This window comes from Pollachius pollachius, assembly GCF_949987615.1.
Source record: "Pollachius pollachius genome assembly, chromosome: 8".
Taxonomy (NCBI): Eukaryota; Metazoa; Chordata; class Actinopteri; order Gadiformes; family Gadidae; genus Pollachius; species Pollachius pollachius.
The window spans coordinates 2929422-2946654 of NC_136941.1; the positions used below are offsets into that span (position 1 = coordinate 2929422).

General features: G+C 49.5%; 1 protein-coding gene across 1 annotated transcript in view; it reads right to left on the reverse strand.

Moving 5' to 3' along the window:
• Positions 1-907: 907 nt before the first annotated feature.
• The window catches only part of arfgef2 (ADP-ribosylation factor guanine nucleotide-exchange factor 2 (brefeldin A-inhibited)), a 34662-nt gene continuing 18336 nt past the window's right edge, over positions 908-17233 (reverse strand). The window contains exons 19-38 of the mRNA XM_079741573.1: positions 16508-16659; positions 15744-15872; positions 14664-14822; positions 13761-13908; positions 12976-13072; positions 12639-12679; positions 12336-12505; positions 11435-11759; positions 11094-11254; positions 10537-10667; positions 9840-9969; positions 9596-9731; positions 8898-9036; positions 8750-8807; positions 8155-8263; positions 7713-7852; positions 6558-6738; positions 5381-5519; positions 5033-5150; positions 908-2973 (exon numbers count right to left, since the gene is read on the reverse strand). Coding sequence (XP_079597699.1) covers positions 2803-2973; positions 5033-5150; positions 5381-5519; positions 6558-6738; positions 7713-7852; positions 8155-8263; positions 8750-8807; positions 8898-9036; positions 9596-9731; positions 9840-9969; positions 10537-10667; positions 11094-11254; positions 11435-11759; positions 12336-12505; positions 12639-12679; positions 12976-13072; positions 13761-13908; positions 14664-14822; positions 15744-15872; positions 16508-16659 — 2834 coding nt within the window. The 3' untranslated portion in view covers positions 908-2802. The remainder of the gene's footprint in view (positions 2974-5032; positions 5151-5380; positions 5520-6557; positions 6739-7712; positions 7853-8154; positions 8264-8749; positions 8808-8897; positions 9037-9595; positions 9732-9839; positions 9970-10536; positions 10668-11093; positions 11255-11434; positions 11760-12335; positions 12506-12638; positions 12680-12975; positions 13073-13760; positions 13909-14663; positions 14823-15743; positions 15873-16507; positions 16660-17233) is intronic.

Below are 17233 nucleotides of genomic sequence, written 5' to 3' on the forward strand. Positions count from 1 at the left end.
CTGTCTAAAGGAAAATTGACTAATGATAGTAAAACATCTTTGAACCTTTGGCATGGCTGCCTTTCACACACAAACTATGCATTTGGTTTGTTTGCGTCTTCTACATTTGCCCTCACTGGTCACATTTTGTTGGGTTTAGATTGGTTTAATTTTTTTAAATTCTAACCATAGCTCAGGTCAAAATAATCACATTTTCCCTCAGCTTTTAAATATCTTTTTCAATAAGTGAGGCCGGATTCCAGTGAACAAGTCTCATCTCCCCTGTTCAGACACCTGCTTCTTTCAATGGCTTTTTTAAATAAATATTTTAGAGACTTTATTATGGACGTCTATTTAGTAGACGTCCATAATGGGACTACCCAGCATGCAAGGCTGACATCCCGACTTCCCGAAACAAAGGATGTCACGGATCTCCATTGGCAACCTTTGTTACCCCAAAACCCTATTCCGCACCGAGGGCGCGCTGCCGAACAGCGCCCCGCTGCGGCCGCCGATAGAAGTACAGACGCAACATTTGCCCCACAAATACAATTTTCATTAAATGTAGCACTTTTATCCAGAGCGACCTACAACTCAATTTGTAGATTTGTCAGGATAAAAATAAAAATATATCGCCGTCCGTACAGTAAGGATGTTCATTGAACCAAGTGCCAAACAACAACTAACAACCACTAAGTTAACCCATTCCCCGTATACAACAAAGATAGGATAAGACGCCGCAACATGCTAAGTACTATTTTTAAGGGCAAGGACGATCAACATACAATAAGTACGTACATTATGTGCCAAGACGTATAACATACAATCCGTGCCAAAGAGCGGTGTGTGTGTGTGTATGTGTGTGTGGTGGGGGACAACTCTGAAAGCCATACTTTCATACCATACATGAACACTGACAGCTGTTAACTCGATCAGAAGTCAGGGTTTATTGATTATTTCACCAAAGGCTCTCAAGATTACATCACAATATTATGTATATAACAGTATAGCACTTTTTCATTTCTATGTATTTTACAGGAAATTGTACAGTTTCTTCATATACGGTATTTATATATATTTATATATTCCCGAACATCAGGGAAGAAAAGTACACATCCAGAGCCGAGGGGAGGAATGCTTCAGAAAAAAAGAAACGATATATGCACTTTAAATAATTATCTATATATAAAAAAAAAAGACCAGTATCAACTCCAAAAGCTTAAGATGAGGGCTTCCCCACGGTTTGGTCGACGGACGGGACGTTTCGACAATCATCGGAATCAGACAGAAGCGGCGCGGCGCTCGGCGTGAACAGAGGCGGGACCCACAGATGTGTAAACCAGGCGTAGAAAAGAAGGGGACGGAGCCCAGCGCGCGGCACCTCCCTGTGTTCCGGTGGGCGGGGCGTTGGGCCGGACCCCCTCCCGGACATCATAAGGCATTGCGGGCCCCAGGCCTGACGACCCGTGGACACGAGGAGGAGGCATTACATTAGCAGGAGCGCGGCGGCGATTGGATCCGGAATCATACGGGAACGTGACAAAGGACGAGACGTCAGCGGAAAGGTCGGAACGGATAAAAGCGAAACTTAGCGAAAAAATAAATACGTAAAATCTTCTGCATGGCGGCTTGTATTATGAGCTGGAGGCGCACTAGTGTGTGTGTGTGTGTGGGGGGGGGGGCGTCATGAAAACCAAGCGGTGCTGGGTGAGGCGAGACCCCCCCGTCGGGTTGCCACGGAAGCAGCTGGTCGTCCCCCAAGGCCTCCTGATACACCCCATAATATTACCAAGTACCACCCCAAACCCTCCGCACCATAGGGTAAACAAACCAACAGAAGCCACGGGGAGAGGAGCAGTAAGGAGCAGAGAGGAGCAGAGAGGAGCAGTGAGGAGCAGAGAGGAGCAGTGAGGAGCAGAGAGGAGCAGAGAAGAGCCGAGGGGGGGAGAAGGGAGGAGAGGAGGAGATGAGCAAAGAGGAAAAGAGAGGAGCAGTTAGGAGCAGAGAGGAGCAGTGAGGAGCAGAGAGGAGCCGAGGGGGGGAGAAGAGAGGAGAGGAGGAGATGAGCACAGAGGAAAAGAGAGGAGCAGAGAGGAGCAGAGAGGAGCAGAGCGACTGAGGCGTTTGATTGGTAGTTCGATCACAGTAGTGTCAAGATGTCTACACAGGAGGTCACCAGAACATGGCACTCACCCGACACACATCATCCACCCTGAAGACACAGAAACATCTCTTTGTTTTGGTCACACACAACAACACACCAAGCCAAACCAAGTCAGGCTAAACTAACCAAACAAAAACAAAACCAAGTCCCAAAATCAGACCCACAGTTTGGAATATCAATAAATTAGGATTTAGTATCCAGTTCTTTCAGAGATGATGGTTGGGGTAGGCGGGGGTTGTGATGTGGTCACAGTGGACACTCCCATAGGAGGCAGGGGAGAGAGGGAGGAACAGAGAGAGAGGGAGGGAGGGAAGACGGAGAGAAGGGAGAGAGGGGGAGGGAGAGAATGGGAGAGCGAGGGTGAGGCAAACATTGCACTTCAAAGAGTTCTGATCAGAGTGGAACAGCTACAGTCTGTTCTCCACCTGCACCCGTAACAGTCCGGCACGGGTGGGGTAACAGAAAGAGAGAGAGGGAGAGAGGGAGAGGGAGAGAGAGAGGAAGAGAGGGAGAGAGAGTGGGAGGGGTGATTTAAACACCCCTCCTCTGTGTCCTAACGCCAGTCCTCCTCCGCCTCTCTCCCGAGTCTCCGGGGGCCCCATCAGGCCGGGGTCCGTCCCCTAGCAGGCGGGGTTGGGGGGGGGGGGGGAGTCGGGGCCCTAGGAGGGGGGGGTGGGGGGGGTGAGGGCCCGGGCCTCGGGGGCCGAGATGTGGAAGACGGAGCCGATGCGCAGGAAGAACCGGCGCAGCACGGCCCTCAGCTCGGGGATCAGGTCGAACTGCATCATGTCACACAGCTGGGGGTAGTAGCAGCAGGCATGGGGCTGGAACTGAGACACACACGGACACACACACGGACGGAGACACACGGACGGAGACACACACACGGACGGAGACACACGGACGGAGACACACACACGGACGGAGACACACGGACGGAGACACACACACGGACGGAGACACACGGACGGAGACACACACACAGACGGAGACACACACACGGACGGAGACACACGGACGGAGACGCACGGCCGGAGACACATACGGACGGACACACACACGGATGGACACACACACACAGATGGAGACACACGGACGGAGACGCACACACGGACGGAGACACACGCGGATGGAGACACACGCATGGACGGAGACACACACGGATGGAGACACACGGACGGAGACACACACGGACGGAGACACACACGGACGGAGACACACGCGGATGGAGACACACACATGGACGGAGACACACACGGATGGAGACACACGGACGGAGACACACACGGACGGAGACACACACGGACGGAGACACACGGACGGAGACACACACACAGATGGAGACACACGGACAGAGACACACACACAGATGGAGACACACGGACAGAGAGACACACGGACGGAGACACATGCGGACGGAGACACACACGGACAGAGACACACGCGGATGGAGACACACACACAGACGGAGACACACGGACAGAGACACACACGGACGGACACACACACGGATGGACACACACACATACACACACACACGGAGACACACACAGAGACGAAGACACAGACACACACACACAGCTGCTGTTAACAAACAATAGGCCTACCTATGCTGTTAAATAGTACTAGAACTACCTATGCTCTTAACTAGCGCTAGGCCTACCTAGTCTGTTAACTAGCACTACCTAGTCTGTTAACTAGGACCACCTAGTCTGTTAACTAGCACCACCTATACATCTTGTAATATCGTGTAAAAGCCCCGTCAGAGTTGCTGATCGTCATGACGCCCACGCGACCTTTACCAAAGGTCAGCGTGTCGTAGGTGTGTGCTATGGGTAGGATGGCAGGTAGATAGGCCGGTGTTTAGGTTAGCGAAAGTAGGTGTGTGTGTGTTTTAGAGTTAGGTTAGGTGTGTGTTAGGATAAGGGTGTGTGTGTGTGTGTGTGTGTGTGTGTGTGTGTGTGTGTGTGTGTGTGTGTGTGTGTGTGTGTGTGTGTGTGTGTGTGTGTGTGTGTGTTTGTCTCTGTATGTGTGTGTCTCTGTGTGTGTGTGTGTGTCTCTCTGTGTGTGTGTGTCTCTGTGTGTGTGTCTCTCTGTGTGTGTATCTGTGTGTGTGTGTGTGTGTGTGTGTGTGTGTGTTTGTTTGTGTGTGTGTTTGTGTGTCTGTGTGTGTGTGTGTGTGTCTCTGTGTGTGTGTCTCTGTGTGTGTGTGTGTGTCTCTGTGTGTGTGTCTCTCTGTGTGTCTCAGTGTGTGTGTGTGTCTCTGTGTGTGTGTGTGTGTCTCTGTGTGTGTGTCTCTCTGTGTGTGTCTCTGTGTGTGTCTCTGTGTGTGTCTCTGTGTGTGTGTGTGTCTCTCTGTGTGTCTCTCTGTGTGTCTCTGTGTGTGTGTGTCTCTGTGTGCGTGTGTGTCTCTGTGTGTGTGTGTGTCTCTGTGTGTGTGTCTCTCTGTGTGTCTCAGTGTGTGTGTGTCTGTGTGTGTGTGTGTGTGTGTGTGTGTGTGTCTCTGTGTGTGTCTCTGTGTGTGTGTGTCTCTGTGTGCGTGTGTGTCTCTGTGTGTGTGTGTGTCTCTGTGTGTGTGTCTCTCTGTGTGTCTCAGTGTGTGTGTGTGTGTCTCTCTGTGTGTGTGTGTGTGTGTGTCTATGTGTGTGTGTCTCTGTGTGTGTCTCTGTGTGTGTCTCTGTGTGTGTCTCTGTGTGTCTGTGTGTGTCTCTGTGTGTGTGTCTCTGTGTGTGTCTCAGTGTGTGTGTGTGTGTCTCTCTGTGTGTGTGTGTGTCTCTGTGTGTGTCTGTGTGTGTGTCTCTGTGTGTGTCTCTGTGTGTCTGTGTGTGTGTCTGTGTGTGTGTCTGTGTGTGTGTCTGTGTGTGTGTCTGTGTGTGTGTCTGTGTGTACCTTGTGGTCCGGTAGCCTCAGGGTCCTGGTCAGTAGCAGCATCAGCAGGCTGGTCCAGGCCTCTCTGTGGCTCTCTGACGTCAGGCTGATGAAGTAGGACAGGGCCTCGCCGCACACACTGACACACAAAGACACACATTATCAATACACACTCTTGACACACAAATGATCAATACAAACTCTAGACACACATTATCAAAACACACAGGCACAAAGATCAATACACACTCTCCACACACAGACACACACATTATCAATACAATCTCTCCACACATTATCAATACACACACACACACACACACACACACACACACACACACACACACACACACAGGGCAGGGGGCTCACAGCAGCAGGCGGGTCTGGATGTGGGGCCAGGAGGGGGTGAGCTGGGGGTCCGAGTACATCCTGAACAGGATCCTCAGGCTGCAGGCCAGGCTGCTGGTCTCCTGCTTCAGCAGGTTGGGCTTGGACTTCCCCTTGAAGCCTGCGGAGACACCCACGGGAGAGACAGGTGCACAGGACCTCAGGTGAGACAGGTGCCTACACGCGGCAGCCCTGTGTAGGAGGAGGAGCTGGTGGTAACCCGGGTTACCACCGTGACCGCGTGTCTGACATGAGGGCGGGGGGGACCGGGGAAGGTGTCCGGCTTATGACCCCTAGGACTAGGGAACCGATGGCTCTCTGATAAGAGTGCACGTGGTTTAAGGCGGTTTTAGGATGGCAGAGAGAGACAGAGAGGTAGAGAGACAGTGGCGGAGAGAGACAGAAAGAGGTAGAGAGACAGTGGCGGAGAGAGACAGAAAGAGGTAGAGAGGTGGAGAGAGACGGTAGAGAGAGATGGAGAGGCAGAGAGACAGACGGTAGAGAAAGAGACGGTAGAGAGTCAGAGAGACAGAGTCAGAGAGACAGAGTCAGAGAGACAGAGTTAGAGAGACAGAGTCAGAGAGACAGAGTCAGAGAGAGGTAGAGGGAGAGAGGGATGGTAGAGAGACAGACGGTAGAGTAAGAGAGAGAGACAGATGGTAGAAAGACACGGTTAGAGAAGGAGACGGTAAAGAGAGAGAGAGACGGATGGTAGCAAGACAGACGGTAGAGAGAGATAGGCAGAGAGACAGACGGTAGAGAGAGATGGTAGAGAGATGGTAGAGAAAGATCGTAGAGAGACGGTAGAGAGAGAGAAAGACAGATGGTTGAGCGACGGTAGAGAGAGGGTAGAGAAAGAGACGGTAGAGAAAGAGAGAGAGACAGATAGTAGAGAGACGGACGGTAGAGAGAGACGGACGGTAGAGAGAGACAGATAGTAGAGAGACGGACGGTAGAGAGAGACAGATAGTAGAGAGACAGACGGTAGAGAGAGAAGGTAGAGAGACGGTAGAGAAAGAGACAATAGAGATAGAGAGGGAGACAGATAGTAGAGCGACGGACGGTAGGGAGAGACAGACAGTAGAGAGAGAGAGACACATGGTAGAGAGACAGTAGAGAGAGCGGTCCCGCGGGGCCGAGGGGTCTTGTGAACACTGACCGGCCCTCCAGAGCGCCGTCCTCTGCTCGTTGTTGGAGTTGAAGTCCTTGGCGAAGGTGTGGGACTCCAGCAGGCAGTCCAGAAGCTTGAAGAGGTGCTGCGAGGTCAGGGCGGCGTACATGCCCTGCTCCGACTCCGCCCCCTCTGGCCCCGCCCCCTCACAGGCCTCCAGGGTGTCTCTCTGGTCGGGGGAAGACATCATCTTTAGGGTGGGGTCTTTCGTAAAATATGTTAAATATTTTATACTCGACCTGTTTTGTAAATCGTTATATAGTGCATTTATATTCAGGGCATTTAGCTTCCATCCAAAGTGACTTACATTAAGTACAATGTCAGACGTAGTTTAGTACAGTATTGTACAGTACAGCAGTATAGTACTGTATATTTATAGTACTATATGTTTATAGTAGTATAGTACAGTATTGTACAGTACAGCAGTATATTCAGTCCCTCCAGAAAAATGCTGCGTTTTTTTGTGATTGTTGCGGCCAAAAATCCTTGATTATGCGGCACGTTTTCTTAAAAAATGCGATGAAATATGCGGCATATTTATGCAATTTTATGCGACGAAATTGCGGGAACTTGCGAAAAATGCAACTTTTCGATGACGTTCACGTCGTGTAATTACGTCACTTCATAACGTTTCCATGGCAACAGGGGGAAATGGCTGCTCTTGTGTGAAGTAAACGCAACATTTTTCAACTTTCTGCTAAGATATATGTGACTTTTTTGCAACGAAAATGCGGGGATTATGAAATCATGCGAGCCCTGCATATTTTACGTGGAAATCGGCAATTTATGCGGTGAAAGTGCGGCATATTTGAAAAAATGCGGCCCCCGCATGAATATGCGGACTTTGGCTGATTATGCGTTGAATTATGCGATCGCATAATCCCGTTTTTTCTGGAGGGACTGTATAGTACTGTATGTTTATAGTACTATAGTATTGCATTTTAGGTTTTCCTCTTTCTTCTTCCACTTACATTTTTACTACTTAATACGCTTCCTTTTCTCCATTTTTTAATTGGTAAAGTGAAAGCGTTTTGTCAAGGGTTCACGTCTTGAAGGAAATGAACGAGACCCAACAGGACGCGTCATCGCACTCGGAGCCACGTGACGGGGCTGAGGGCCGGACCAATCAAACGCAGCGCTGACCTGTGCGGCGGCCATGTTCTCGGCGTCCTCCTTCTTGCTGGTCGTCGGGTAGAACACGATGTTGTCGATGGTCTGGATGAGCTCCAGCTGCACCACGCAACGGATGAGCAGACCCGCAAAGAGCTTCTGGTCGCTCACTCCTGCACACACACACAAATTTGATTTATTTATTTATTTAATATACACATATATACACACTGAGTGTGTGTGGATGATGGCTGGTTTAACCAGCCTCACCCGAGTCAGATTGATTAGACTGTGATTGGAATAGTCCCATCCCATTAGACTGGATGGGACTGCACACTGTTGTGCCATAAATGTGCACATTGAGCCATCAATGTGCACATGTGCAACAGGTGAACCAGCCATCAACCACACGACTATGGGTGGGTCTACAGGTGAGCGTAAAGGTGAGTGTACAGGATGACAGGGGAGGGCTTACGCGCGTTGGACTTTCCCTTCCAGGTGTCCTCGCTGGACATCTGGCTGTGAGCCCTCTCTGACAGAGCTCTGTCATAGCTGCACTGGGACTGGCTGTCAAAGTCCACCTCCTAGAGACACACACACACACACGTCATTCTTCTGATGAACCACACACACACGTCATTCTCCTGATGAACCACACACACACACACACACACACACACACACACACACACACACACACACACACAGAGCTGCTGAACAACAAACACGTCCACACGTCATTGTTCTGATGAAACACACACAGACTCACAGCTGCTGAACCACACAAACACACACAGCTGCTTAACCACGCACACACACAAAGATACAGGTGTAGTTCTGCTGATGAACCACACACACACACACACACACACACACACAGCTGCTAAATCACACAAACACACAGAGCTGCTTAACCACACACACACACACACACACTGCTGTTAAACCACACACACACACAGCTGCTAAACCACACACACACACAGCTGCTAAACCACACACAGACGACGCAGGTGTCATTCTGCTGCTGAACCACACGTCCTGTTGGTCACACACGGTTCCTCTCTCACCGAGTGCTTGGTGTCTCCATACTCCTCTTCCTGTCCGGCCGGTCGCCATGTCAACAAGCTGATGATGGGGACAAAAAAGAAAGATTTGAGGGGGTCACTCCTCGGACCCGACGCTGGGCTGTCGGCGGGGGTTCGGGGGGGTACGTACGCGTGGGGGCTGGTGGTCTGGAAGATGTCCAGCATGCAAGAGCAGGTCAGGTCCCAGACGTCTGGGCTGAACTTCTCCCCGTTCACGATCACCAGGTTCTCCAGACAGTTGGTCCCCGAGCGAGCCAGCTGCTCGTTCTCTGAGGGGGGGCAAGAGAAAGAGGCCGAGTAAAAGAGGGAGCAATGGTCAAAGAGGGACGTAGGAGAAATGTGACGAAAGAAACAAACCAAGAAAGAGCGTTAACATTCAGGGGATTTCGCCGAAGCTTTTATCCAAAGCAACTTGCAACCATCCCTTTGCACGTTCACACACCGACGGCGGGGTCGACCCCAGGGACTCTCAGGTGGGAGGAGCCAGGGAACCTCCCAGCGGATCGAACCCGCTCTACCTCCTGAGCTGCAGTCGACCCCCGCCCCCCATGCTGCTGGGGTCACTATGTAGAATATAAACTAGCTTTCTGTTGAACTGGACGCCATGTATTATGATCATCATGAGTATTACGTTCTTATTATAATATAAGGACAACTTCTAGGAATGGAGAGACACAAGAACGCAGGTTGAGACGTTGCTATCCAATTAACTGATACACTCAGGGGAGAACAATGTCACACTTAACAGGTGACGTAGAGCGCCCCCTACAGCATAGGAGACAACCATGCACTTATCCATCGCATACATAGTGATGAGCTCGTCCTCACCTTGCCGGACGCACCACTGCAGCTGCTTGAAGATGTCGGCCAGCAGAACCTCGCTGAGTGGCTCGTAGAAGTGCGTGAACACGTCGCAGATGGCGTACAGCGCGTGGTTGCACGTGGTCGTCATCCACTCCGTTTTCTACACACGCACAAACACACGGCCGTCCGTCAAACACCGCCCGCCGTTGACACCGAGTGACAGCGTGACGCGCCGCGGTGGCGCGGGCTCTGACCCCTGACCCCTGACCTCGGTCTGCTGCTCTGGGAGCTTCATGTTGTCGAAGATCCTGAAGACGATGCGGAAGAGGTCGTGCCACCAGTGCTTCTCAAAGGTGTGGCCGTAGCTCTTCATGATCTCGAACATCACCGTCAGGCCCCTGAGGGACGGCGGAGCACCGGGTTCAGTTCTCAAGGCCTGAAGTTCTCAAGTTTTAAAGTTATTCCTACTTACATTCGGAAGTAACAAAAAATCATGGTTCTAAATAAAGTTAGTAAGTAAAGATTCCAAGTAAAGTTTGTGAGAAAAGTTTGTATGTCAAGTTTGTGAGTAAAGTTTGTATGTCAAGTTTGTGAGTAAAGTTTGTAACTAAAGTTCATTAGTAAAGTTTGTAAGTAAAGTTTGTAAGTAAAGGTCGTACAATTGTGAGTAAAGTTTGAGAGTCTTTTTTGTATGCAAAGTTTGTGAGTAAAGTTTGTAACTAAAGTTCATTAGTAAAGTTTGTAAGTTAAGTTTCTAAGTAAAGTTTGTAAGTAAAGGTCGTACAATTGTGAGTAAAGTTTGTGAGTCTTTTTTGTATGCAAAGTTTGCGAGTAAGGTTTGTACGCCAAGGTTGTGAGAAAAGTTTGTGAGTAAAGTCTGTCATTAAAGTACATAAGTAAAGTCTGTGATGACAGTCAGGGGAGGCGTGAGACCAGAGGACCCCACGCTGAGCCCGCATGCCCACCTGGTCCGGACGTCCAGCTTGCAGCGGTTGATGATGCAGGACAGCTCAAACAGGATGGGGAACCAGCCACGCACCCACACGCGGTCGCCGGGGGCGACGTTCATGTCATCACTGGTGTACTCCCTGAGGGCCTGCAAACGAACACATGTATTATTGGATGGAAACCCATAAATCATTGGAGGAGAGTCCGGTTCAGAAACCTGTCTTGCCCTTGGGCAGTGTGAGCTATGGCTGCTCGATTATGCAAAGAAATCATAATCACGATTATTTTGGTCGATATTGAAATCACGATTATTCAAACGATTTTCTTTTTGAGTTTGAAAACATGATGTATTCATTCAGCGTGTCTCTCTGAAAAACACTTTGTAACTGAGAACTTTGAAATTTCCCCTTAAAAAAATGGTCCAAAAGAAAATGTTCAAATCTAAAATAATGTACAGATATGTATCCAGCGAAAACTCGACTATGTTAATTTTGGGATCGTTTGATGCTAAAATCGAAATCGAGATCGAAATTCAATTCATCGCCCAGCCCTAGTGTGAGCGCGGGGGTCGTACCTGCGGCCGCTCCGAGACGTATTTGGCGCAGTGGCGTATGAGCCTGATGGCCTCCATGCAGGTGTCAGGGAAGGCGGCGTTGCAGACGAACTCAGACAGACACTTGACCGCGTCCTGGAAGGAGTCGATGGCGGCCGCAAAGTGCTGCTGGAAGGTGTTCACTGGGAGGAGGAGGGGGAGAAGAGAGGAAAAGGAAGAGGAGGAGGAAGGATGAGTACAGTAGATGATGGAGGAATTTCAGATTCAAAATCAACATTTGGGCTCCATATTTCCCGTGATTAAAACCAAGCATCGTCCTTAGGGGGAGTGCGAGGGACCGACGGGGGGCGCCCGGTACTCACAGACGATGTGTCCGGTGGTCTGGAAGGCCAGCTCCACGATGGACTCCTCATGGTCGGCCGCCGCCTGGTGGAACACCGAGAAGATGTTCTTCCAGCCCGAGCGGATGTTGGCGGCCTGCGAGTTGACCATCTGGGCCACGCAGCGGATCACCATGTCCCGGATGGTGGGCGAGCGGTTCTTCTTCATGATGTGCTCGAAGGGCCGCAGGAAGTCCTTCTGGAAGCGGAAGTTGGCCAGCTCGCCCTTCTCCAGGAACTTCATGGACAGCTGCCGCAGGGAGTCCACCGCGAAGATGGCCACGTCCTCGTTGGGACTGCAGCCCACCTGTAGGGGCGGGACCAAGGGTCAAGGGAGGGGGGGGGGGGGGCCAGGCTCACTAGAGGGTCCGGGTTATAGACCGGTCTGTACCGGCCAGGACCAGTCTGGACCGGTCTACAGCAGGTCTGGACCGGTCTACAGCAGGTCTGGACCGGCCTAAACCAGTCTATACCAGGTCTGGACCGGCCTGAACCAGTCTATACCAGGTCTGGACCGGCCTGAACCAGTCTATACCAGGTCTGGACCGGCCTGAACCAGTCTATACCAGGTCTGGACCGGCCTGAACCAGTCTATACCAGGTCTGGACGGTGTATACCATATCTGTACCGGCCTGAACCAGTCTATACCAGGTCTGGACCGGCATGTACCAGTCCATACCAGGTCTGGACCGGTCTATACCATGTCTGTACCGGCCTGAACCAGTCCATACCAGGTCTGGACCGGTCTATACCATGTCTGTACCGGCCTGAACCAGTCTATACCAGGTCTGGACCGGCCTGAACCAGTCTATACCAGGTCTGGATCAGTCTGTACCAGTTCTGGACCGTTCTAAACGTCTAAGCGCATCCTCAGCGTACGGACCTTGTTGAAGTGGTCTCCGACGACCTGCCAGATGCGGGACCACTGCAGGCGGATGCGGTTCATGTTGTAGTAGGAGATCTCCACGATCTTCTGCAGGCTGAACATGCGCGGCTGGTGGGTGGAGGCCAGCTCGTCCATGGACACGGCGCACAGCCAGCGCACAAAGTCCACTGGGAGGGGGGCACGCCGTCAGACAACTTTATTAGTATCGCACATTTCAGACGAACGTATACATTCCAATACGCTTCCCAATGTCTAGACAATACAATTGCTGTTTAGATCGAACGCAAATAAGACACTCACCGATTGCGTTTCCATCTAGTTTGGTGGACCCAGTGAAGATTCTGCAGATTAAACAGAAGGATTTTACTCAAATAGTCTGAATAGAACCAGTGCAATGACCCTACGATATAAGAACCAGTGCCGTGAAGCAGAGTGAAGACACTACGATAAGAACCAGTTAAGTCACTAGGATAAGAACCAGTGCAGTGAAGACTCAACGATATGAACCAGTGCAGTGAAGACAATAGGTTAAGAACCAGTGAAGACACTACGATAAGAACCAGTGCAGTGAAGACACTAGGATAAGAGCCAGTGAAGACTCAACGATAAGAACCAGTGCAGTGAAGTGATTCCTCACCGGTCCACGGCCACCACCACACTCTGGGAGCTAGTCTCTCCCACGGACTCCTGGAGGTGGGCCATCTGCCTCCGGTCCTGGCCGCCCACCAGGCCTCCTGTGGAGAAGGGAGTACAGTCAGAACCCAGAACACAGCTCACCACAGCTGGTACACTGAGTCACCTGCCTCACTGTCAGTGGTTTAAATGTGTTGAATATAGCAAAGTTATAAAGAGAACATGTATACTGTGGTATTTTTATGTAGTACTGTGTGATGACTGGGTTTAATGCAGCTGGCGCAGCCCCAGGGCAAGAAGTCTATATATATTACAGAGTATAGTTATATAGAGTGTAGTCTATTATAGAGTAAAGAGTATAGTTATATAGAGTATAGTTATGTATAGTATAGTAATGTTATACAGAGTATAGTTATGTAAAGAGTATAGTTATAGAGTATAGTATAGTTATCTAGAGTATAGTTATGTAGAGTAAAGTATAGTTAGAAAGAGTAGTTAGATAAATTAGTAGAGTATAGTAATATAGAGTACAGTTATATAGAGTATAGTTGTATAGAGTATAGTTGTATAGAGTATAGTTGTATAGAATATAGTTGTATAGAGTATAGTTGTATAGAGTATAGTTGTATAGAGTATAGTTGTATAGAGTACAGTTGTATAGAGTATAGTTGTATAGAGTATAGTTGTATAGAGTATATTTGTATAGAATATAGTTGAATAGAGTTTATTTGTATAGTTTATATAGTATAGATGCATAGAGTATAGTTTGTAGAGTGGTATAAGACTGACCGAGGCCCATGGGCATGAAGTCGTCGCTGCCCGCGGGGAAGCCCTTCAGCCCGGCCTCGCGGTCCCGGACCACGCCCGAGATGTAGCGGGTCTTCACCCCCGTCCCGATCAGCTGGGCCAGCTCCAGCTGGCTGATGCAGCGCAGGATCTGATTGGACCAGAGAGGGGATCACATGAGCTGGAGCTAGGGCTGTCGGTTCGATACCCGGCTACGGCCTCTGTGGGCTACGGTGCTGCTGTAGACTTTTATTTGTACTTTTTAAAAGTACTTCCTGCTAGGAGCTGCCTGGGCAGTTCCCATCGGTTACTCGTCAGTCAGTATCTTGGGAACCTCATGCCAGGAGCTGCCGGCTGTGTACTATTTGTAAGTATAGGTGAGCTTCTCCAGTAATAAAGGGGTACCTCATTCCAGGTGTATTTGTTAGTATTGGGGTACTTCTCCAGTACCAGGGGGGTACCACGTGCCAGGAGTATTTGTAAGTATTGATGTACTTCTCCAGTACTAGGGGGTACCTCATGCCAGGAAGTTGCCCTAGTGTATTTGTTAGTATTGATGTACTTCTAGAGGGGTACCTTGTGCCAGGAGTATTGTTAGTATTGGGGTACTTCTCCGGTACTAGGGGGGTACCTCATTCCAGGAGTATTGTTAGTATTGGGGTACTTCTCCGGTACTAGGGGGGTACCTCATTCCAGGAGTGTTGTTAGTATTGGGGTACTTCTCCGGTATTAGGGGGGTACCTCATTCCAGGAATGTCGTTAGTATTGGGGTACTTCTCCGGCACTAGGGGGGTACCTCATTCCAGGAGTATCGTTAGTATTGGGGTACTTCTCCGGTACTAGGGGGGTACCTCATTCCAGGAGTATCGTTAGTATTGGGGTACTTCTCTGGTACTAGGGGGGTACCTCGTGCCAGGAGTTCCCCAGGTAGTTGCCGTCGGTGTGGGCCACGGTGATGAGCGTCTTGATGGTGTCGATGTTCTTCTGCTTCATCTCCGTGATGCTGGAGCTGGCCGTCAGCAGGGTGAAGCGGGCCAGGGCCTGGACATAGGCGTCACGCTCCAGCTACAACACACACACACACCATGATATACACACACACGCACACCATGATATACACACACACCATGATATACACACACACACACACACACCATGATATACACACACACCATGATATACACGCACGCACACCATGATATACACACACACACACCATGATATATGACACCCAGACACACACACACCATGATATATGACATCCAGACACACACACACACACACCATGATACACACACACACACCATGATATACACACACACACGCACACCATGATATACACCGTGACACACACACACACACACCATGAAATACACCGTGACACACACACACACACACCATGATATACACACACACACGCACACCATGATACACACCATGATATACAGACACACACACCATGATATACACCGTGACACACACACACACCATGATATACACCGTGACACACAGACCATGATACACACAGACACACACACACACACCATGATATACACCATGACACACACACACACAAAAAACATGACACACAGGCATGACATGATATATGCCATAACACACATACCACGATATACACTCTGACGCACACGCTGATATACAACATGACACACACACCGTGATACACACCATGACAGACACGCACACCATGATAACCACCATGACACACACACCACAATATACATCATGACACACACGCATACCATGATACACATCATGACACACATGTACACCATGAAATACACCATGACACACACACACACACACCATGAGAAACATGACACACACGCATACGCTGATAAACACCATGACACACACACACACACCGCGATATACACCATGACACACACACACATAATAATAAACAACACAACAGACACACACACAGAGCCTTGGAGGGGGTGTGTGCAGGTGGCAGGGAGGGCAGACCTGCATGCTGAAGATGCAGGCGATCCGGATGGCGCAGCGGATGCCCTCCAGGCAGAGGGTGGCCACGTCGGGGTCGTCGCAGTCCTGCAGCCCCACGCTGAAGGCGGCCAGCAGGGGCGTCCACGCCAGCTACACACACAGACACACACACACACACCTTTTGTTTGATATTCTACTGCACTAATCAGGGGTTAAGACCCCCCTGGTTTGAAGGGGGGGGGGGGGTACAAGAAAACCGCTGAGGTGACAGGGTGAAGTCTGCACCCGTTCTCTGCATGCTGTCAGCACACACACACACACACACACACACACACACACACACACACACACACACACACACACACACACACACACACACACAGCGAGCTCCTCAGTGGTAAAGCCCAGTAGTTCCTATCACTTCACTGAACCATCATCCACACACATGAGCTCTGGCTTATGCCAGTTACCTGTAAATAACTCTGGCCTTAAATGGCCCCCGGTTCACAACCCGGGGAAATGTTGAGTAGCCATTAGTGACATCACAACGGGTGGGAGTGTCCACCTAGAGGTGTGATGGGTCGATCAGGCCTCCGCCCTACAGTGTTTATCAAACGTGATGATGAATAAATGATCTATTGATCCTACACCTGGGTGGACGCGCCCACTTGTGACATCACTAATGGCTAATCAACACCAGATGGATAAGATGGATCCTATTTAAGGAGGCTTAATCCAGGGCCTGTGCCTGCAGTACCGGCTGCAGCCCGTAGGGGGAGCCCTACCTTGAACATGGGTCTGACGTGCTCCAGGTGCGTGGCGCTGAAGAAGGGCGACTGGGCGTGGCTGACGGCCTCCATCAGGGCCTTGGCCGTCTTGGCCATCTGCTCCATCTCCACGTTGTAGAGCAGCCGTCGCTGCTTCTCACTGGCCACGTCTTAAAGAGAGCGTGATACATCACTGTACTGCATCATATTCACTACTATATCATTACTGTACTATATCATATATACCACTATATCATCACTGTACTACATCATATTCACTACCATATCATTACTGTACTATATCATATATACCACTATATCATCACTGTACTGCATCATATTTACTACTATATCATTACTGTACTATATCATATATACTACTATATCATTACTGTACTGCATCATATTCACTACTATATCATTACTGTACTATATAATATATACTACTATATCATTACTGTACTGCATCATATTTACTACTATATCATTACTGTACTGCATCATATTCACTACTATATCATTACTGTACTATATAATATATACCACTATATCATCACTGTACTGCATCATATTTACTACTATATCATTACTGTACTATATCATATATACTACTATATCATTACTGTACTGCATCATATTCACTACTATATCATTACTGTACTATATAATATATACTACTATATCATTACTGTACTGCATCATATTTACTACTATATCATTACTGTACTGCATCATATTCACTAC